At 44.2% G+C, this 21,857-nt stretch overlaps 2 protein-coding genes across 3 annotated transcripts in view; one reads left to right on the forward strand and one right to left on the reverse strand.

The window, feature by feature from the left end:
• The window catches only part of CCDC78 (coiled-coil domain containing 78), a 455,951-nt gene that overhangs the window by 367,775 nt on the left and 66,319 nt on the right, over positions 1-21,857 (forward strand). The window contains exons 14-15 of the mRNA XM_069647004.1: positions 7,168-7,246; positions 13,076-13,201. Coding sequence (XP_069503105.1) covers positions 7,168-7,246; positions 13,076-13,201 — 205 coding nt within the window. The remainder of the gene's footprint in view (positions 1-7,167; positions 7,247-13,075; positions 13,202-21,857) is intronic.
• Positions 1-21,857, reverse strand: part of ANTKMT (adenine nucleotide translocase lysine methyltransferase) — a 603,385-nt gene that overhangs the window by 155,648 nt on the left and 425,880 nt on the right. The window lies entirely within an intron of this gene.

Below are 21,857 nucleotides of genomic sequence, written 5' to 3' on the forward strand. Positions count from 1 at the left end.
GACTTCCCTATTGGCTATTTCATTAAATTCCCTGAGGTAAGCGTGTATCTTAGACAGGGTTTCCTTGTTCAATGTGGCACTATATTCCATCTGTAATGTATCTATTGTGGCTTCAGCCACACCCAGTTCCCTCCTCACCGGTTTCAGCATACCTGTGGATTTACCCAGTATAATACCCCAGACCCAAACCTTGAATGCCTCCCACAGGGTAGCATAGGTGCTCAAAGAACCCTTGTTCAACTCCAGAAACTCCTCGATTTCAGTATGTAATGCCTCACAAATACTGGGGTCTCTAAGGATTGCAGAGGGCATTCTCCACCTTTTAGCCGGAGGTGGGGAGTCACCCAGGCTGATGTCCAGTGTTATCGGCGAGTGGTCTGAGAGCGTGCGGGGGTGTATTGCACAGTCATCGATCGTGGCGGAGAGGGACGAGCTAATAAGCCAATAATCTATACGGGAGTGGGAGTCGTGAACAGATGAGTAGAAAGTGAATTTCTTCTCAAGTGGATACAACGTGCGCCATGCGTCAATTATGTTGGTCTGTTCCATCATCTGTTTAGCGGCAAGAGCCGCTTTGGACGGGGCCCTGGGGGAGGTAGATGAGCGGTCCAGGGATTGATCGAGAATCATATTGAAATCCCCGCCCCATATTATTTGCGCCTCTACCGATGTGGACATCTTATCAAGGATTGCGCGATAAAATAGCGGGTCATCAATATTAGGACCATATGTATTAATCAATAGGATTTGCCGTCCCGCCACCTCCCCCCATACTAACACGTATCTACCCAGAGGGTCTATCTTACTAGAAAGATACCTGAAGCACAGCTTGGGGTGTATAAGCGTCAGGACTCCCGTGGATTGTGTTGAATACTCTGTGAAGTACCTATGAGGGCCCCATCGTGGAAGGAATTTGTTGTTGATACTCTCCATCGCAAGCGTCTCCTGTATCAGAAGGATATGGGGATCATGGCATGTAATGTATGCAGCAATTTTCCTTGCCTTGACTGGGTTGTTGAGACCCCGAATGTTCCAAGAAAGTAGTCGAATGTTCAACCCACCCTTAGCCTGCGCCATAGTTGCCTATCAAAGGGGACATTTGCCAAGTATGGCGCCATTGTCTCAAGTATTGGAAGAGTCTCGCTGAAGAACAGTCCCCTGATTTTAACTTTATAACATCCCCAACCATGCCTGGCAGAACACCAGGACAAACTCTTACCCGCTTCCCCTTCCAACCCCCACCCGCATCATCAACCCCAACCTGATGATGTATCCCATCAACCATAACTTGGGAAGGTCCTGGGGGTGTGAGCTGTACTCACGTGAACGAACACCATGTGGGGGGGCTCATGGCCCTACAACAATATATGGTGGACAGGGCCACCTCGCCGTCGACGGGTTATAGAATTTATGGTAAGGCAGTGTAGAGCAAGTCCCTTCAGCCAGCATGGTCCTCCGGTTCCGGCGCCCGCTGGGGCGGCAGGTTACGGTTAGCTTCCCGGTTCCCCGGGGGAAGGGGGATTGAGGCCTCGACATACATCATGGCCTCCGTAGGATTGTCGAAAAAGTGTGCGCGGCCTCCGTGTTGGATGGGCATTTTAGCCGGGAAGACAAGCGCATATTGGATCTGGCGTAGTCTCAGCTGTCTCTTGAACGGTTCATAGGATCTTCTCAGTGTTTGCACATTGGTCGAAAAGTGCAGATATATGTGTATCCTGTTTTCTTCATAATGCAGGGATCCTTTTTTTCTGGAAAGCCTCAGGATAGCGTCTCTATCTCTAGAATTCAGAGGTCGGGCAGTGATCATGCGGGGCGGCGCTCCAGGCTTAGGAGGGGGGGGCCAGGGTGTGATGGGCCCACTCCACGAGGAAATGTTCGGAGAAAGCATTGGGGCCCAGGAGGGATTTCAGGAGGTTTTCCACCTGGCGCTCCATGGAGCCCTTACCAAAGGATTCGGCTACTCCGACCAGGCGGATATTGTTTCTCCTGGAGCGTGATTCCAAGTCCTCGCACTTGTTCAGGGTTTTCTGCAGGTCTCCCTTCAACTGGGCGATATCACGGCTGTGTTGTGCCATCGAGTCCTCATTAACTCCAATCCTGTTCTCCGCCTCCGTAGTGCTTGCACTTTCCTTATCAACCCTTGCCTTCAGAGAGCTGATCGTGGCCCCTATGTCGTCCAGTTTGCTGTTCACCGCCAGGAATCCACTTTGGACCATCGTTAGTAGTTTGTCCACTCTCACATCCATTGGAGACTCCGGCTGGCTGCCCGAGGGCTCAGCGGGTGTCTCGGCATGCCCATGCGGCTGGGAGCTGGCAAAGGAGTCCATCGGACCAGTTTTCTTGGAGCCCATACTTTTTTCTCGCTGCGGCCCATGTGTTAACTCTGTTGGGTTGCGTTGCGTCTACCCACGTTCCGGCACCCAGTGATAGGTAGTGGTTAGCGATCGTTGGCACTTAGGAGTGTGGCGTACACCGCTTATGGGTATATAAGAGAAAAGCACCAGGGCGACCCGGGAGGGGCCACGACAGGGCGCCCACCTTATGATGTTATCGGCAGGCCCCAGCGAGTGAACGCCACCGGCCCTGCGCCGTCGATAAGGCCCAACCCGGTGGTAATTCAAGGATCAATCTGCGGGGCAGCAACGGCACAGGGAGCGGGTCGGTACTCCCGTTGAAAAGAGCAATGTTCCGTACGGGCCAGGCGTGCAGTGTATACCCAGGAGGAGGATTGAGGGCCAACAGGATATATTCACCGGCAACTCAGAAAGGCGCGGAGCGCAGCCCCTCCCCCTTCTGGCCTGCGCACGAGCCAACACCTCTGGCCGTCGCGTGATTTCTCCTGGAGCCGTGGGCCGGATACGCCGCCGCGCATTCACGGTGTAAGTTTGCAGTCCGATTTCTCAGGATTGAACCGGCGTTTCTACATGGAAATCGGTGGAGTGATGCTGCAGGCTCTCCACCGCCGATTGCAGATGTTTATTGGCGTGTAGGTGGCCCCGAACAGGATTAATTTTATAATAAGATGTGTTACGAGCCGGAGCTCTCCCCTCAGGCGGCCATCTCCGTCGTGCGCAACAGCGCCCCCCGGAATTCAACTTTTGAGAGGAACACCTTTCACATTCATCTCCTTTCAGATTTACAGCGCTTTCATGAACTAAGATATGACCACCTTTAATATGAAGATACCAGAAGGTCTCTTCAAAAACAGGTATTGCAAAACCAGTTCTGGGATGTCACCAATGCCTAAACAGTAGGGCCAGAAGCGGAAGGTGAAACATAGAGCATTGGATAGATACATAGTCTGTTACAGCCCACCCCCACTAACGCTTGCTCTGCTAGAGAGTGGGCTGGATATAACAGGATATGCTTTTCTAAAGCAATGCAGTGATAGAAAACCCCTGAAGTGATGATAACTCAGGTATACCATAGCAGGGATTGTCCTTCTGAAAGATCACACTGGTGAGGTTCAACTATCTGGCCTGAAATGAGCTGCATTTTAAAAGAAATGTGTACACAGCTATGCAAGCAAAGGCTCTGCTGCAAGGTGGAAGACGAATCAGATGTTGTCCATCACATGCGCAATGCATCATATGACCTGCTTCACCAGCTCTTTGTAGTTGGAGATCCTCAGTGCTTATACAGATTTGCAGAGAGAATCATGCAGGTTCTGTCCATGAAGGGAATTCTTTAGCAGGCATCCTTTCAATGCATCCACTACATAGTGAATTGTCTCCATATTTCGTTCAGAAGCATCGTGGTCTTCTCCCTGAAGATTGCCAAAGCCTACTCTTCCAGAGCTGAGGAGAACCTAGGTGTGTTTTTAAAAGCATCTACCGATTTCTTTAAACCACAGCACAGCTAAATGGGCAGCCCCATATGTTTTCTATGGATCAAACCTTTCCTTTGCTCTTCAATGTACACATCACCACACTCATGAGGCTCATCGTAACACAGCCGTACTGCCAACAATCAAAATCAATTTAAAAATGCCAGCAATGACTCAGACGCCCCTCACCAATTGCCTTGTTCAAGTAAACACATGGATGACAAGGAACAACCTAACACCAATCCCAACAAGAATGGGATCATGACCTTGCTGGCCAATGCCACCCAACAGGGAACAGTCTCATGGCCTACAGAGATGGGTACCCCCTACAAACCATGAAATTGATCAAGAATGTAGGGATCTTGATTACAGGAGAAATATCCCTGGAATCATAGGTTAATTACGTGGTTAATAAGTTAATCTGCCACCTATACACATTCAGGTGGATAATGCCCTCCCCCACCTTGCTATATAGAACCCTTGCCCTTATACCCTTGGTTCCATCTAAAATCAACTAGAGCGACAGCATATGTCTCTGCATGCCGGATCCCCTTCTAACGAAATGGCAGCATATTCAGGACGCAGCCGCCAGACTATTGCTCGGACTTGAACCAGCTTCGATCGCTCTACTGGTTACCAGCTGAGAAAATAAGACATTTCAAAGCATTCTGCATTGCCCACATTGCTCTTCAGGGCCATGGAGTCAAACTCATCCAAGCAAAGACCATCCCATACCTTTTGAGAAGAACTATGACACCCAGCAATGATGTATACCCGAAATCCCTGCGTTAAATCTGTAAGGGACACCGATACCTTTCCCAGGAACTCACTTTAAGAACATAGCACCAAACCATCCAGTGACCTAACACTGAATCACAGTTCCCTCTCTGAGGCACACTGCGCTTTCTAGAGTGCATCCCAAGGCACCAAATGCACAAGACTACAAACCAAGACACTGCCATCACTGCAGCACAATACCACCATGCAACCAGGTCGCACCGGTATGTTATGTTAACAGTATTTATTAAGCGCACGTATGCCCGGAATTATCTTGGCGCTGGCAGCAAGTGGCAACAGATTTATGAAATGGAATCAGTACAGATAGGTTTTAAGTGTGCGGCGGAATGCGAGATGATCATCCGTGGCACGAAGATGGAAAGGGTGTGTGTGTCCGCCTCCTGCGATTATGGTACAATATTTGACACAGCAGGACCTATCACTAAATCGTCAAAGACCTTACACAGAGCCTCATTTCCATGTTGCCTTGTGTCCCAAAGTGGCTCTGCTCACCACAATATGATCATGGCATTGTCAGTGTGATTAAGCTCTAGAGCAACTTCACCTCTACTGTCTCAGCCCCAATGAAATCTGCCTTATATTTTCTCATAGTCAGTGCAATTCATACCTTACTCTGGTTTTGTTCATGGGTCTCCTAGTGTAATTCCTTCCCTATTGCAATTTGAAACCCAGATCTTCCACTGCAATTCATGTCATTTGTTTGTATGCATCACACCATGACCTGGCGTGATGTAGCTCCTAAAGACCCCAGCAGGTCTCAGCCGGCTGTGGTGACTTGCCTAGGTGGTATCACTACGGAACTTCTTTTACCCTCTGTTCGACTACAAATTATTATTATATTTGGTTATTTATAACGCGCCTAATACCCAGAAGTTTCTAAGCGCGGACCCGGGTATCGAACCTGTGTTGCTCAGCGTCGTCTTGCTTCCAAGGCAAGTGCGTTGCCCCTGAGCTATCCTCCTGAGACAAATCTCAGGTATCCATGGCTGCCTGCTGTGTATGTCTTCCCTTTTCCCCACCCTGATGCAAGACCAGTCAGCGCACACAGTCCATTTCCAGAGATACCAACCCACACTAGGGTGCATCAGGATGTCTTACCCTAAGATCACCACTGGTGAAACATTGCACCCCCTCCGACATGTCACCAATGTCCACCGGATGATTCTGCAAGTAGTCCATAGTGACCTTCACTAAATCGTCGCCTGCTCTTCCATTCTCAACTGCTAGTGTATATGCAAACACACTAAATGCACATACAAAAGCCACTCACACGCAGCAATTAAATACTTCTTCCAACAGACAGGGAACATCAGAATGCTACTCCTCTCCAACCATCTTACCTATTACAGTCCCAACCAATGCATCCTAGCACAATAAGCACACAAGTCTTCACTCTGGGCACACATGCCTCAGTGCGATCAACACAAAAGATCTAGAAACAGACTCACATATAGTACACAGGTACTTACAAAATGCGTGCATAAACCCAGCAGCAAAGCTCCCACGCAATTTGCATCTCTTCTCACTAACGCAACCCACTCACCTCTCTTTCAGATTGGCCAGAGCCCCAATAGATCATGCATATTCCAGCAGAGTGCAAGATAAAGCCCAGTTACCTAACATATGGCAAATTAAGATGTATGTTTCACATTTTTGTTGTGTTTGGTTTTGAACAATGGTAAGAATATTGTCTTCAGGATGAATTCAATATCCAGACACTCCCATTACTTTCAATCTTCATCCTCTTCGCACATTTTGAAATAGAAAAGGGCTGGATGTAAAAGCAGCAATGGATACCCATTGTAACTTCTGTAGTCTTTCTTCTAAAATCATTCCATTCACATTGGTCCCACCCGTCTAACCTTCCTTTCCTACATGCCTTTCTGACCTCTTTTACTCTGGCCCATTTGCAGTTGCATTCCAAAGGTTGACACTATTCATGGAGGGATACTTACTTACTCTGTGTTCATACTTGCACCACCCGGTAAAGGGCTATGACAGATCTCAGTGTAATAATCTTACCACTGGTACAGAGTATGGGTTAGATTTATGTGAGTACCCCTCACCCAGGTAGGTATTTGATGGGTTCATGTGTGTGATATTCTGACAACTGACTGCATATGGTATTCATGTCTAGCCCCTATGCAATTAGGTGTAACTATATAAACCCACCCCTGCAGAGAATGTGTAGTGTCTGCATGTGTCTCCCACTCAGCAGTATTTCGGAAAGGGTGCCTGTGTGTTCACCACCTTAGCGTAAGTGTCTTGCTTTCTTGCATAATGCTAGCGGAGAATGAAGAACGCATCATTCTACTGCACATCGCAATAGGAGTTGAGGGAGATGCCTCTCTTCTCTCTGCACCAAGTAGGGTCAGCGGGAGATGTGCCTGTGTCTTTCATTGCTTAAGGAGAGCGATCAAGATGTGTCTCTGTTTCCCTTATGCTTATTGAAGCTGAAACAAGAATGCCTCTGTTTTTTTGCTCTGGTTAGTGGCATGTGTTTGCCTTCGTGTAACCACATTGAGAAAGTGTTTTTCCTGCAGGGTGGCCATGGGCAAAGAGCTGCAGGAGGCAAAGAAGGCAATTCGCAATACCCAGCACAAGATGGCTGAGCAGTCAGCGGTAAGTGTGCTGCTAATAATGTCCTTTTTATGCCAGTAATCCCCATACAGTGAGGCCAAAAACCTTTGGCGTTTGACTCTGTTCCCTCCTTCACCCCTCACATCTTGGACCTTGCAAGAAGGCCAACTTCCAGCTTCACCGACTTTGAGGCATTCTACCTCTCCTCACCTTTCCCCAGAAGCTCAACTTCTCCAGAGCTCTGGTCCTCTCTAGGCTGGACTACTGCAACAGCCTCTTCCTCAGTCTTCCCCTTTCCTCTATACGCTCCCTTCACCTTATCCAGAATAGGGCTGAAAGACTTATCCTCAAGCCCAGGGACTGTATCTCTCCAGCCCTAAAATCTCTCCACTGTCTCCCGACAGCTGCAAGGATCAAATTGAAAACCCTCTGCATCATCCACAAGACTTTCTGGGGCTTGGAACCACTCTATCTCCAACTGTCCCTCTGTAAATACCTCCCTGCTCGAGCCCTCCGCTCCTCTAACTCCAACTCTTTGCTTGTCAAACGCTTCTCCAAGCAGAGAGCAAGTCTCTCTCCTCGACCGGTGCCTCTCTTTAAAACAGCCTCCTTGCCCCTCTCAGACTTGAGCCGGACCTTCTTAATTTCCAGAAACTTCTCAAAACTCTGCTTTTCTCTACCTATTTTCATTCCCTGCTAATTATCCCACTGCCGCTGAGATTGCTGGCCTGCTCCTCACGAATCGCACAAGTTAGCAGGCCCTCTTCCCGGTCAACACCAGCAACCCCGCCCCCTCAGCACTGCCCTTACGGGCCCCATGCCTGGCAGCTGTGCATCCACACATGGGATTCCTTTAGCCAGTGACCTCCTCCCTGGTGTTGCCCTTGGCACTTCCCTCCCGGGCTCCCACCAGCACTTCCTCTTACCCTGCTTCCCCCGGCCACAAACCACCCTCCCTGTCTCCCACACTTCTCTTCACTGCACTTGCATGTCTGAATGCCACAAGGCCTAGTAGGACCTTGATTGTTAATTTACTGTTTTTGCTACTGTTATTTTCTCCCCTGTTCTCTCCCCACTTAGCCTTATGGCGCCTTGAAACACAATTCCGTTGTATAGGCACCTAACAAATGCTCAATAAATACAATAAATAAATAAGGGTTTGATCTCTGTCCTCTTGGCTCCATTGGGCCTCAATAACAATCGCCTTGTTAGACATAAAATATGCTTAATAACATTTAGAATATAATATTGTTAGATTATCCACACACAATGTAATGAAAAGACCAGTGACTTCAACTTGGCAATTATGTGCTCTCTAGAGTCTCAAAACCTATAGATTGTATTGGGAGCAACAACACACAGGACTTTAACAATGCTCACAATGTTTAAAACTTAAATAATTATGTCTAGCTGAATCTGCAGTAGGCTTGCATTGTGAAATATGTTTCTGGAACACAGAAACTAACTTGAGATAAGTGCTTTGGATTTCCAACAGGATCAAGGAATTATTCAAAGTAAGCTATTGGAATATATTATTTATATTTTTAGAGATATTACCAATCCCACAGATAAGCCTGCGCACCAGCTGCTTCCAGTCCCTAAAACAATAAAGTACCATCAACAAAAAATAGGGAGTACAGATATTCCCAGCACTAAATTGAAAACAACCAACACATAGGAGCCTGCCCCCTGCTTTTACCCATAGCTCCATGCATATGTTCGGATAAGTGGTACCAGCAGGGCAATGCAGCAACAAGGGGTGCTAATATAATATTGTTATAACAACTCAGAGGGCCTCATTAGTTTCCCCAGTACAGTAGAAATGCCAGTAATTGCCGGTAGTTCCGGCATTTTCACTGTACTGGGGAAGCACAAGTTTGCCGGTGGTGGGCACAGATCTACCTCCAGGCCTGACTTGCTGTTATATCAGGTCCCCACCAGAAAAAAATGCCACAAATACCAGGCTTACTGCTGCCGTTAATTGCGGAAATCACCTCCATGGTGTCCTATGGGGATTTTTCAGTGTGATGTGTTGCAGTTTTTAAATGACATCAATACTAATTCTCCCAAACCTTGCCCCATGGAAATCAGAAGGTTAGCGTATGCAGATGATGTAATTCTGTTGGACCATATGCAAATTGGTTTAGATAGAGCATTAAAACCGTTGATAATCAATCTAGACAAAGCATGCAACTGTACCAAAATTCTAATTATGCATTTTACAACAAAATGCAATCCTAAAAATGTTAATCTGACAAACAGTGAAAAGATTAAAGTTGATAAGGATTTTTTTATTTGCTCTTTTATTTAAGAAATGGGAAGGGTGACTACTAAAACCCAAGCCAACATGGCTTTAAATTGAGGTTTTATTTAGAAATGTGAAAGCTTCTCCCTTAAACCTCCCATTACAGTCTTCAAACCAAAAATGTCACCTGTGATTCTGTATGGATTGAAACATGGTTGTCTTTCCGTATAAACTGGCACAATCGTTATGAAGGTAAATTGTGGCTCCCGGCCTTATTCTTTCCTAAGTGCACCCCAATACAGCTAGTAATTAGAACTGTGTTGGGTCTTGCTTGATTATCAACAAACGCCTTTATTAAGATTGGAGTGATAGAGTTGAAAATTATGAAAGTTGCAAACAATTTAATTACTTGATTTAACAGGGGATACTATTCAAGTAGAATTGTGTAAAACTATTATGGCATATGTTAATGAAGTGGTGTTTTATTAAAAATACAATGCACTTTAAGGTGGACTGGTCCCAATGTCTGATTGAACTAATAAGACAGCTAAAAGGGAAAACTAAATTGTGGTACTGGGCGCAAAATGTTATAAGAAAATGTTAGCTAAGACATATTTGAAGATTTATTTTGCGTACATCAAAATGCAAGCCTGCTGTGAGGATGATATTATTGTTCATGCTGTTTAGGACGAATATTTGAATACTTTGGAGGGGCTCGTATCCATATTAAACTTGACAAACAGACTAAATAGATGTTTTTGAAGATCTTTTTTGACACAATTGGTCTCACAAGATTGCAGAAAAGTAAAGGAAATAAGGTTTGTGTGTGTTTCTTGAACTGTAGTGAGAATAGATATTTACGAGATTATGGAAATAATCATTTATTTATGTTTATGTATTTGTAAATATTTTTGTGGTGTTATTTGTTGTTTGCCTACATTGGCCATTGTCAAATGAAATTTAAATGTTTTAGTGGTTTATAATAATTGGGCTATTGGTATATATTTGTAGAGGTTTTGTAGCAATACAAATAATAAAAATACATTGAGGAGTTTGCAATTTCAATATTTCTTTAGACATTTCTGAAGCAGGAATCTAATTGTTGATTGAATCAGTGTGATGAGGACAGTAACTGACACAGTTCTGAGACCTTCCCTCCTGTCTAAAAACTCTGGATTCGACTTTCTTTATTTTCAACATTTTTGCCATCAAAAGTAATTTCAGTGCCCTACAAAAGTGTGATTTACAATCCTGGGCAGGTCATTTGGGCATGGATTTATTAATACATTTCTTTTGAAAGAGGCTTTTCTTTCATAAGCTGCTGTTTTGACAGTTACTTTTGTGTCTCTGGTGCATTATTTTAATTTTTTATACTAAAAATAATAAGGTTTATTTTGGATGAAAAAAATTGAATCCATAAAGCAACAACACAATTTCATGAAAGACAAATTGTACTATATGTTAGCATATCTGTCAAAATAAACTAAAAAACAGCTCAAACATTCATATTCAAATTCATAGTTACATGTGCCACAATGAACATCACAATATAAAAAAGAATGGTATTATTCATCAAATGAAAGGCAACATAAAACTATGTTTTGAGCAGTAATTTGTAACCTAGTCCTTCGAGAAACATGTAAATATTTGTTCATTGCATAGTATGCATGCATTTATTTCTGACCCTGTGTATAGTGACATAGTGACATTGCATCTTTTACTGCTTGAATTTGAAAGGGCTGAAAAAGATCCTATCACCACCCGCTTCTTGTCTTTTTTTAAAAATGGACAAAAGAGGGAAAACAAGTACTGTCTAAACTTCCTGCTCAATACAATGACACGCATCAGAACGATCAAGTAACCATGTAGACATACGAACGATGCGTTGAAAGCACACTCGAAAAAACTTTCCAATATAGGTTTACTGCTATACTATAGGGCTCACATACAAAAAAACTCTATTTAGCCCTTTCTTTTTGATTTTCAAAATACAAAATCTTAGGTCTCCAAGATGCAATACTGTGATTAGTGATCAGCATCCATTCATCAAATATTTCCCTAATGAGCTTAGAGGTCTATCTAGTCAATAATGTTGGAGACTCCCAACATTCAATAAGCTCAAGCTTATAGAACACGCTTCTGATAAACATTAGCCATTTTCCTCTATATGCCAAATCTGAATCACATGGCTCTAAAAGTGTATCCTTGTATTGTACAGCATTACTGTTAAAGCAGTCTTACCCAAAAAGGTTTTATCATAAGTCATTTCTGTGTATTCCTAAAGCTGCATACAATAGGACTGTAGCAGTTCCTCCGGCCAATCGGAGCAGAGCTTTCCAAATATTATTCTCAGATGTATTTGGTATAGTGCCCTTAGAATGACCCCATAGCTCTGAACCAGAAAGTCACACAGCAACTGCTTTAACATTGTCAACTTCAGTTATGCATGCACATTCTTTCACAGTCAGATCCATGCCAAACCTAGCAACGGCGCCGGCGGGTTGTACCAATGTTATTTTTAATATTCACATTCACTGTTCTTTTGTGGCAGCCACCTTACGAAAACCATCTTCCGCCTATGAAATATATTTGTATCTACTTCAATCCTCGTTTAAAGGATGACATGGTCTGTGTACAGACGAAACCACTGCCGTAGAATTGTTAATTATGCAGAAAAAGGTGACTTGTGACCCTTTTCGGCATTACATTGGAAAGGGGATGAAAAGGTGATCATCTAAGATGCCCACTTTTTCTCCCCCTTTGGGAGGCGGCATGCAGACATGTTTTATTTTTTTTTCACGTGAGGCAAATAACTCTTAGGTGGGTGGAATACATGGAGTTTTTTTTTTTTAAAGGTAATCAACCTCAGAACTAGGCAATAATTATTGCGTGAGGTAAATTCTGCAACACCCATAATCTCTTTGGTTGTACAAACTGGGGGTATATTAAGTACCACTTGTTTGTTCCATTACTACCAGACTTAGGATGAAGGCGCTAGGCTCAGTAACACCTCCCAGAGGCTTCAGCTATCACAACAGCAGCATCTATTTCACTTGAATATCATCTCTTGGAAAGGGGCATACATTGGCAGAAACCAAAGAGATTTCACATTCATCAGGGTTTAATATGATGTCTGCAGTCCTACTAGCATTTAACTTGATCCAGGATGCTGCCACCCACCTACACAGATCATAGAGACCCCATACCAAGAATGAATGAGGGAAGATGCTACAGCTGCCGAATGGCCCATGCCGATGTAACTGCATTGTCAAGGACCATATGTGGTGAAACCTCTTGGCTTCCATACCGTTGCCACATACCTGTTCCCTGCATGCAAACTCGGTGTGAATACCCATGCACGTGACCGTGGGAGACACAGAGTGCACTGAGGCAGCACAGCAGTGGACCCAGCAAATAAGTTGCATGTTGACAATATACCATATAAAAGGTAAGTGAACCAAGTATCCATAGTGTATGGGCCTTTCTTATAACCATCGCAGAATTTCTTTGGCATCTTGGATGATTCTAATTACTCCCAATTCATCGCACCTGTCTACTATCTGGCCCTTGCTCCATCAACCCCTCCTTTGTGACCGAGGCTCAGGACTTGGTTTCTTTATCCACAGAGCCTTCTGACATCCCAGAGCCAGTTGAAGGAGCTGGAGTCTGAGAATTCCCGTCTACAGCTGCAGCTGAAGGAACTGAACGAGGAGTACCGATCCCGGCTCTCCCGATATATCCGAGACTTGGCGGTAAGTGTGCCTCTCCTGTTCACTTACCTCTGCCTCTGCCTCAACCCTCTATATGGCTCCCTCCTGAGCAGATAAAACCTGTTTTTTGTGGTTCTAATGTGTTCTCCTGCCTGTTTTTAAACCCTGCAAGCTAAAACAAGAGCTCTGGTGTCCTACTTTTTTTAGGGGGCTGTGTGGCAAAGGACAAAATATACTTAACAGCAGAAATACCATAAACCAGCCACCCGTCTTCAGACGCAGAGGCGTCAAAAAGCCACAATCAAACACTTATATAGCTGACATAGCTAATATAGACAAGGGTACCATAAAATATAAAAAAAGACATATTTTAATTTTATCTAATACACATTAGTACAAAACATAAAACAATTTGTAAAATCCAGGAAAAAAAATCAGCATAAGTCAGACAATGGGAACACATGAGAAAGTCCTGCCTACCACAAATCAATTTTGGCAGGTAAGAGTGTGGTTAGTACTTCAACGTGAGTGGATATAGATGTCTAACAGTCATTGGCTTGTTGCAAGATTCTTTTTTCTCATCATTGGCATGTTTCAAATAATGTTTCTAGATCCAGCTATTTTCACCAACACGTGCATGGATGGATCTAAATCACGTGTCTTTTGGACTTGTCTTCAGGACACTTTTTAATTTTTGACTAGCCCACTATGGTTTGTCGTGTTCAATGACTCAACTTTCAAGATTTCGTGGCCATCTTAAGTTTCTTTACAGCGCGTGAGGACTGCCGACATTTTAAATGTTCACTGTTGGTCTTGAGTTTCTCTTCCAACTTGCTGATGTCAAATCCCAATCCACGGTAGTATTTGCTCAAGGTGGAACGCTGATGGGTCCCTTTTTCATTTGCTGCGGATTCACCTGACGTTCTTATCCATAGACTGATGTCGTATGGGTGCTCGATAAACGTTGCAGTTTCTGCCACTTAATATAATATCTCTGTGGCTCGTGTTTCTAACCTTCTCTATGGGCGATTACACGTGGTCTCTGCAGTAGAGTCCAAAGGATTTTCTCCGGTACAGTCGGCGTACTCAAACGCGGCTTCTACCGACAAGGCGCACGTGTTGGTGAAAATAGCTGGACCTAGAAACACATCAAATGGTCGACACGATGTTGCTGTTCCAAAAGTATTTGAAACATGCCAATGATGAGAAAAAATAATGTTGAAACAAGCAAATGACTGTTAGACATCTATATCCACTCACGTTGAAGTACAAACTCACTCTTACCTGCCAAAAATGATTTGTGATAGGCAGGACTTTCTCATGTGTTCCCATTGTCTAAAGGTTTTTACAAATTGTTTTATGTTTTGTACGAATGTGTATTAGATAACATTCAAATATGTCATTTTGTTATATTTTATGGTACCCTTGTCTATATTAGCTATGTCAGCTATGTATAAGTGTTTTGATTGTGGCATTTTGACACCTCTGTGTGTGAGGACGGGTAGCTGGTTTGTGGTATTTCTGCTGTTTTTAAACCCTGACAAAATGTACTGACTTTGTTGTTCCTTTATTCTGCAATCCCCATGTCAGGAGCAGTTGCTGTCTATGATGTTGAAGGACAAAACCACTCTGATAGAGCATCTTACTTTGCCTCAGAATTACTATTTGGATTCAGATAGAATAAATATAGTCTTGAAAATCTACAAGCAATTGATACAAAAAATGTTCCTTAATGCAGCCAGCATGAGTGGGCAAATTATTGGCAGTGGATATGCTGAATGGTACGCTGCTGCGGGTAAAAACGGCAGTAACATGATAGTAATTCCATCAACGCTGCATTACTATCACTTACTGTACTGTCTGACTAGTGTGGCAGTGAAGTGGAGAATTTACCTCTAGCAAAAAGCTGAAGATGAATCCATAACTTTACTGTCAAAAATCTGCAGAATTACCACCAGCGATAATTCCACCAAAATTCCCATGGAGTCCTATGAAATAAGCACGTACACTGCCCTACTACCACTTGTAATCCTGAGGTAAATCCGCGGATGTGACAGTAATCTAGTTTGGCAGTAATGTGGCGCAGTTACCGCTGAAATACTGCCAAACTTGTAATGAATTGCCTCATTACGAGTTTGGCTGTAATTCAGCACGCGTGCGTCGCATACACAAAACCGTGCATAATTGGCATTATTTGGTCGAAGGATTAAAAACATCTCGATTGTCTTGAGGGCGTAGAAGACATGACCAGCTCCTGCTTTAAGTTCCTCGATTCAGGACAGTGAAAGCCTCTTCTTATTCTTTTCATAGCTCCACAGTTCGTTATTAGAAGCAACTGTCTCCATCCAGTCACTCTATTTCCAAATGTATTCAGTTTTGGAAAAACTTAAGACTTGCTCTGGCCCTGTTTTTTTTTTAAATTAATTTTGTCATTGTTCTCTATATATTATTCCATTTATCCATTATATCCCAGGACGGTATTTTACTTTATAATTGCCTATTCTTATTGATACTTTTCACACTTTTAATACATGAAAAATAAATCAATGTTTACACATTTTTAATATAGTTGCTAGCTGAACCAATTCACCTGTCATGAACTATAGCCTCAAGCACTTGCCCCATTTATGTCCACGTAAATAAGTTCTTCCTCTTATTTTAAAGTTGGAAAATGTGCAAACATGTTCAGATGTTCTACAGCATTTGTGCTCCTGAATCTGCACAACTCAAACAAGATCTCATCTTCTCGAACAGCCTCTTCTTTCCTCCTACGGTTTACTTTTTTTTGTGTGCAAAAAACAACTTTGCAAGAGTTTATTTCATACTGTGAAGAAATAAGGTATGGGCCTGGTGTTTGCAATATTTATAAGTGTATATTTGTGTAATAATGTAAGATCCTTAGGCTCACATAGTAGGTTTCAGCAGTCACTTTATTAAGGATACTTAAGTTACATATATATAGCTCAGTAGGAACACCACTGGCTCCCATCACCCAGGCAGGTGTTCTCCAACTGCCTGAGATTAGGACCTTTACTATAAGCATTCCCTCACTCACACCATAAAATTCTATCTTACATCACCAGGCTTCCACAACCATCCCAAGCAGTATATAACACATCGCCCTTCCTTCCAGATCTCATCACATCGTAACGAAGCACATCACAACACATCTCCTTTCTTCACACACTGCATACACCCAACACGCACTTAGTGTTACATCACAAGGGAAGGAGGAAGAACGGAAAGTGAATGAGAGCAAAAGGTAGGAGAGTCGAGAGCAGTAGGTTGGCGGAAGGAGGAGGGAACAGGAAAGGGAAGGCAAATTAGAATGGAAAGATCATAACAAAGGACAGTGAAACTAGGACAGGAGTAGAAAGGAGGAAGGAAAGCAGGAGTAAGGGGAGAAGGTCATCGTGCCACATTACCCTTAGCCGAGGGCTAGATGACGAGCACACAGTGGTAGTGATTAAATCAGAAGCTGACGTACCTTGAATCTTTGAAGGAGTACATTAGCCTGATTCCTGATGTTCTTCAATCCCTTTTGGGACAATGACCGGCAAGAGGTTTCCTCCAGCTCCTATTGGAGCCGACCCATGCTAAGGGGGGCATCCTTGATCTTATAGTCTCCACCCCTCTCAGCATTTCGATTACATTTAATCAACCTTTGATTCGGTCAGATCACCATTTCATATCGTTCCAGCTCCTAGGACCAATGGTTGGCATCAAGCTGTCTGGTGGGCCCGCTTTGAGACGTAACTGGCGGAATATTGACCACCAACATCTGTCCATCTTGATTAGGGACAGGTGTTGCAATCTCCTCAAAGCTGATCTAGTCTCTGTGTCCCATATTATGAACGAAGTCTTAAAGCTGCACGCTTGCACAAGCGCACCTCTGAACCATGGTTTACCGAGCATCTGAAAGCCTTTCGTATGCAAGTCAAGCAGGCCGAGCGCAAATGGCGTTACGCCTGTAGCTCCACAGAAAAGGGGAATTTCCGAATGCTTACTAGGACTACAATTGTAAGATTGTCACTGCTAAACAAACCTTTTTCATTCAAAAAATCGAGCAGACCCTTAACCATTCCAAGGAACTCTTTTCAGTAGTCAAATCCCCACTCTTCTGTTAGTCATTTATCCCCCAGGGCTCCCTCTACTCCAACGCTATGTGACTCCCTCTCTGATTGTCTTGTCACCAAAGTTACCAACATACAGGAGGCGATAGTCACGGTGGCTTCTCCCACCCTCCCCTTTGTTGGTGCGTCCACCGCTGACTCTACCGCCTCGGTATGGTCCACCTTTCAGGAATTCTCAGAGGATGAAGTTACATTGGCAGTTCTGCATCTTAAATCAGCTGCTCCCTCGGATTCAATCCTGCTTACCATCCTGAAGACAATTCTACCCACTATAATACCATGGGTCACGTGTGCCATCAACCTTTCGTGTCAGTCCGGCTTCATTTGGGCAGAACTGAAACATTCTACTGTAATTCCTCGTCTAAAGAAGCCATCTTTGGATGCCTTTGTGCTGGCTAACTAGCATCCTATTTCACTCCTTCCTTTCTTCACGAAATCACTTGAATCTTTAGTGGCCCCCTTTCTATTTTTTTCTTGGAAACATCATCCTTCTTTGAATCCGCTCAGTCAGGATTTCGACCTGGCAGGGGCATCGAGAGTGTCCTGCTTCTGTGGTGAATGACCTGACTCTTGTTGTTGATCAGGGTGGAGTCGCCCCTAATCGTATTAGATCGTTTGGCTGCATTTCATACAGTTGACTATTCCATCTTGCTATCCCTCCACGCCGCCGCCAGCCTCTCGGGTTCTGTCCTTGCCTGGTTGACTTCTTTCTTGACTGATAGGAGCCAATCTCTTTAACTATCTCTGTATCTTTCTGCTTCTCGATCACTATTCTGTGGTGTTCCTCAGGGCTCGGCCTTGCCACCTATGTGTTTTAATATCTATGTTCAGTTTCTGGTTCGCCAGATCCGCTCGCATGAATTTTGCTCCTATGCGGATGACACCCAGATACTGGTCTGGTTGGATCAGAAAAGGTCTGAGGTGTCGTCGGATCTGTGCAAGTGCCTGGCCGCGGTCGGGGAATGGATGAGTGCCAACTGGCTTAAGTTAAACAATGACAAAGCTGAGATCCTGTTGGTACGGTCTACTCTTGGCTCTGCTCTTTGGACCCCTTCTTTCTGGCTTCCCACACTAGGTGACTTTCCCACTCCAGTCACCATGGTAAAAAATCTGGGAGTTCTTCTATCTTCATCATCTTCCCGAGCACCTCAGGTGAGCGCAGTCTTCAAAACAGGATACTTTCTTTTAAGATTACTAAGAAAGGTCCGTCCGTTCCTTCCTGTGGATTTAAGTCCTCTGGTGGTATGTTTTCTTGTCAAAAGTCGGATTATTATAACGCTCTCTATCTTGCCCAGCCAAATGGAATTATCCACCATCTACAGCTACTACAAAACCTGGCAGCCCGAGTGGCTACCAATGCCCCCTACGGAGTGCACATTAGTCCTGTACTCCGTACCCTTCACTTGCTCCCTGTGAGCCAAAGAATAAAATTTAAATCTCTGTCTGTTAAACCGGCCCTATTATAGCCACTATGTCCTGGGACGTCGGCTCTGCTCTAGCTTCACTAATTTGGTAGTGGTTCCTAAGATTCGACTTATGCAGGTTTGGCGGACGAGCCTTCTCATTGCAGCCGCCAAGCTCTGGAATGACCTTCCCCCTGAGTTTAGGGCTACAGAAAACAATCTACAATTTAGGTGTCTCCTGAAAACTCTACTTTTCCCCTAGAATGGTGATCCTGTATCTGACTAATCCTCACGCCAAGATGCCTCACAGTGAACGTATGCGCTACGAATTCTATTAACATAACAAGAGTTTGCCACCCACAGTACAGATGTATTCTCAGAGAAACCTGGTGAAGATATTGTATTTTCATCATTTCATCATATGCATATCAGCTCTGGGAATTCAGTTCAGTTGCGGCCCTATGGTATACCCGAAGCCAGACAGCAAGGGATCCATGAGAAAATCCAGAAGATGCTCAACCTTCCCTTCACTGAGCACTCCCAAAATCAGTGGTCTTGTCCAATTATTGTGGTGGGGAATCTGGATGGGAGCAGGCATTTCTGTATTGACCTTAGAAGGGCTAATGCAATTTCTCCATTTCCGCCTAGCCTTTGCCATGGATACATGAAAAGATTGTGATCTCCACCTATATCGCTACGCTGGATGTCACAAAGGGATACTGGCAAGTCCTCTTAAGACCAGAGGTCAAAGAGTAACTGAGTTTTCATCCCCTGAAGGGCTGCGCAGTTTTATGCTGCTTCCTTTCAGTTTAAATGAGACCCCAGCTACTTTCAGCAGCAAATGGTTCCTACTTCGTGGTTGTACATTGATGACATTGTTAGACACAGCAAAATCTGGGAGACTCACATTAGACAACTATATTTAGTGGCACAAACTCTCAGCAAGGCTGGGCTAACAGAACATCTAGCAAAATATCATCTAGCATAGTCTATGGTAAAATATCTGAGCTTCCAAGTTGCAAATGGACTAGTATGGCAGCAATCAGGAACGGTGAAAGCTGTCCAAATAATTCCTTTACCCAAAACATAGAGGAAACTGACAGCATTTCTAGAACTCGTGAGATACTAACCGTTAGAGGAGTTTTCCTAAAGTCCATTTGATGTAAGCCTCTATAAAACTATCCCTTGGTATCCAGGTCTCCAACTCTTAGTATAAGTGTGTACTACCCAAAGGATCTGTTAGAATGGCAGAGCAGCCAGGCTTATTTTAGGAGGAGGATGTGAGCTGTAGGTAAGTAGACTGAACCCAGTCAATACAATTATCTAAAGAAACACTTATACACTTAAAGTTACATCAAAATATATTTATTTTTATATACACAAGGTTGGTAGGTAAATACTCTTTTTAGATAACCAAAACACATAGGAAATATCAACAATGCTTTTCAATGGTGACTGCTTCAATTGTAGTTGCTTGTGGTTACAATTGTTACATAGAATGATACTAATGACAGTTTTACTGTATTACTAGGAAAGGCATGCACTCGCATAGTTTATAGATAAAAGGTAATGGTAGACATATCATAAAGTCACAGAAGACAAAAGACTCTTATGACAATCTTGCGGTATCCCGGTGGTAAATCTGCAAGGATACCGGCAACGCAAATTGCGTTACCACAACTCGGTCCAGCGTTATTAGTGTCCCGAGTTGCAGGGGTTGGGGCGTAAATCCCCATTCCCATTGGGCCTATTGGACCCAATGGGACATTCTGAGCACTATTACTGCGGCACTGTTAGCGCCACGGTAATAGCGCTGAAAATGGGCAGAAAGTGCTGAGATTTACCTCCAGCTTAAAGCTGGATGTAAATCTCCCACTTTCCGCTAAAACTCGGGATTGGGCAGAGCGGTAATGCAGCGGTAATAGCATTACTGAGACATTTCTGCTGCTCCGCCCCACCCTGTGATGAACCCCAAATTCTGTGTGAAGGAAAAGGATGGTTATACACACTTGAGCAGTTTTAGACATTCTAGTAAGACTTTTTAAGGCTTCTAATGCTTTGTAAATTCAATCCCTAACTAGCAAAAAGTCAGTGTAGGATTGGATAAAAAGTCTTATGTAGCAGCTGGAAAGGCAAAGTACTTTAGTCACTAGAATCAAAAAGCTTAGCAAGATACTGCAGGATATAGGGACCCTGCAAGGGACACCCTAAACGACACAAGCTGTAAAGCCTAGGCCAGAGGTATGGGTGGACACCCAAACACCTTGTAACTCACTCCAGTCACACTGGAGCGACTCTTCAGCTTAAGGTAAGTTCTGCCTTTAGCCCCACAGTACTTTAGATTAGAAGAAGCAAACGTAGCTGGATTCTCTCCTGTGCAGCAGTAACAGACCCGGTCTCTGGATTCTTCGTTCTGGTGACGAAGGGAAGGTCTCTTAATGGGATGTGACATTATCAGTTGTCAGAGAGGGCCCGTGGCATCGATTTCTTTTATCTCATTGGTCGGTCTGTGGTTTTTGCACCTTTGGTATCAGCTCCAACAAAGGACAGTTATCGCCCGGTCAATCTTCTTTGATTCTGTAGTCCTGCACTCTGGTAAGGGGACTTAGATAGTGTTATCATGCCTCTGGAGGTCCAACTGGAGCTCACCAAAGGTCTGTATGGATTCACATTTGCCAAGACGTTGCACTGAAAATTAGTCTGAGGTCTCCTGGTATTTGCAGTTTGCAGCCCTGGAGTTCACAGCACCTCGGGAGATGGCTCGATTTGTAGATCGTCTTGGGGCTGGTTCGTTGCACCGCCAATGGGAAGGAGTCGTCCTCATCGGAGCTCCTCTGTCAATTAGAAAACGGGGTGAGGACAGCAGTGGTAGATTCACGGTTACTAGAAGGGACTGCAGGTGTCTCTGGTCGTCTTCAGCTTTGGATCTTCTCTTCCAGTGGTTGACTTGCTGTCTACCTCAGGAACCTCCTCTTATATTCGGTTTTCCCACTCACTACTCAGCAAACTCCCTCAGCATTTCACAGAAAGGGGCGAGTGGCTGTCCTGTCAGGACAGCCAGCCCCCCCAAGTGGGAATTGGTTCAATTCAGGTACTCTGGCAGACAAAGGGAAGGGGAGTTAATAACTCCTCCCCTGCTTCCTGCCTTCACAGACACACTGG

Source organism: Ambystoma mexicanum, chromosome 2q, assembly GCF_040938575.1.
Source record: "Ambystoma mexicanum isolate Mex_15411 chromosome 2q, UKY_AmexF1_1, whole genome shotgun sequence".
In the NCBI taxonomy this organism is placed as follows: Eukaryota; Metazoa; Chordata; class Amphibia; order Caudata; family Ambystomatidae; genus Ambystoma; species Ambystoma mexicanum.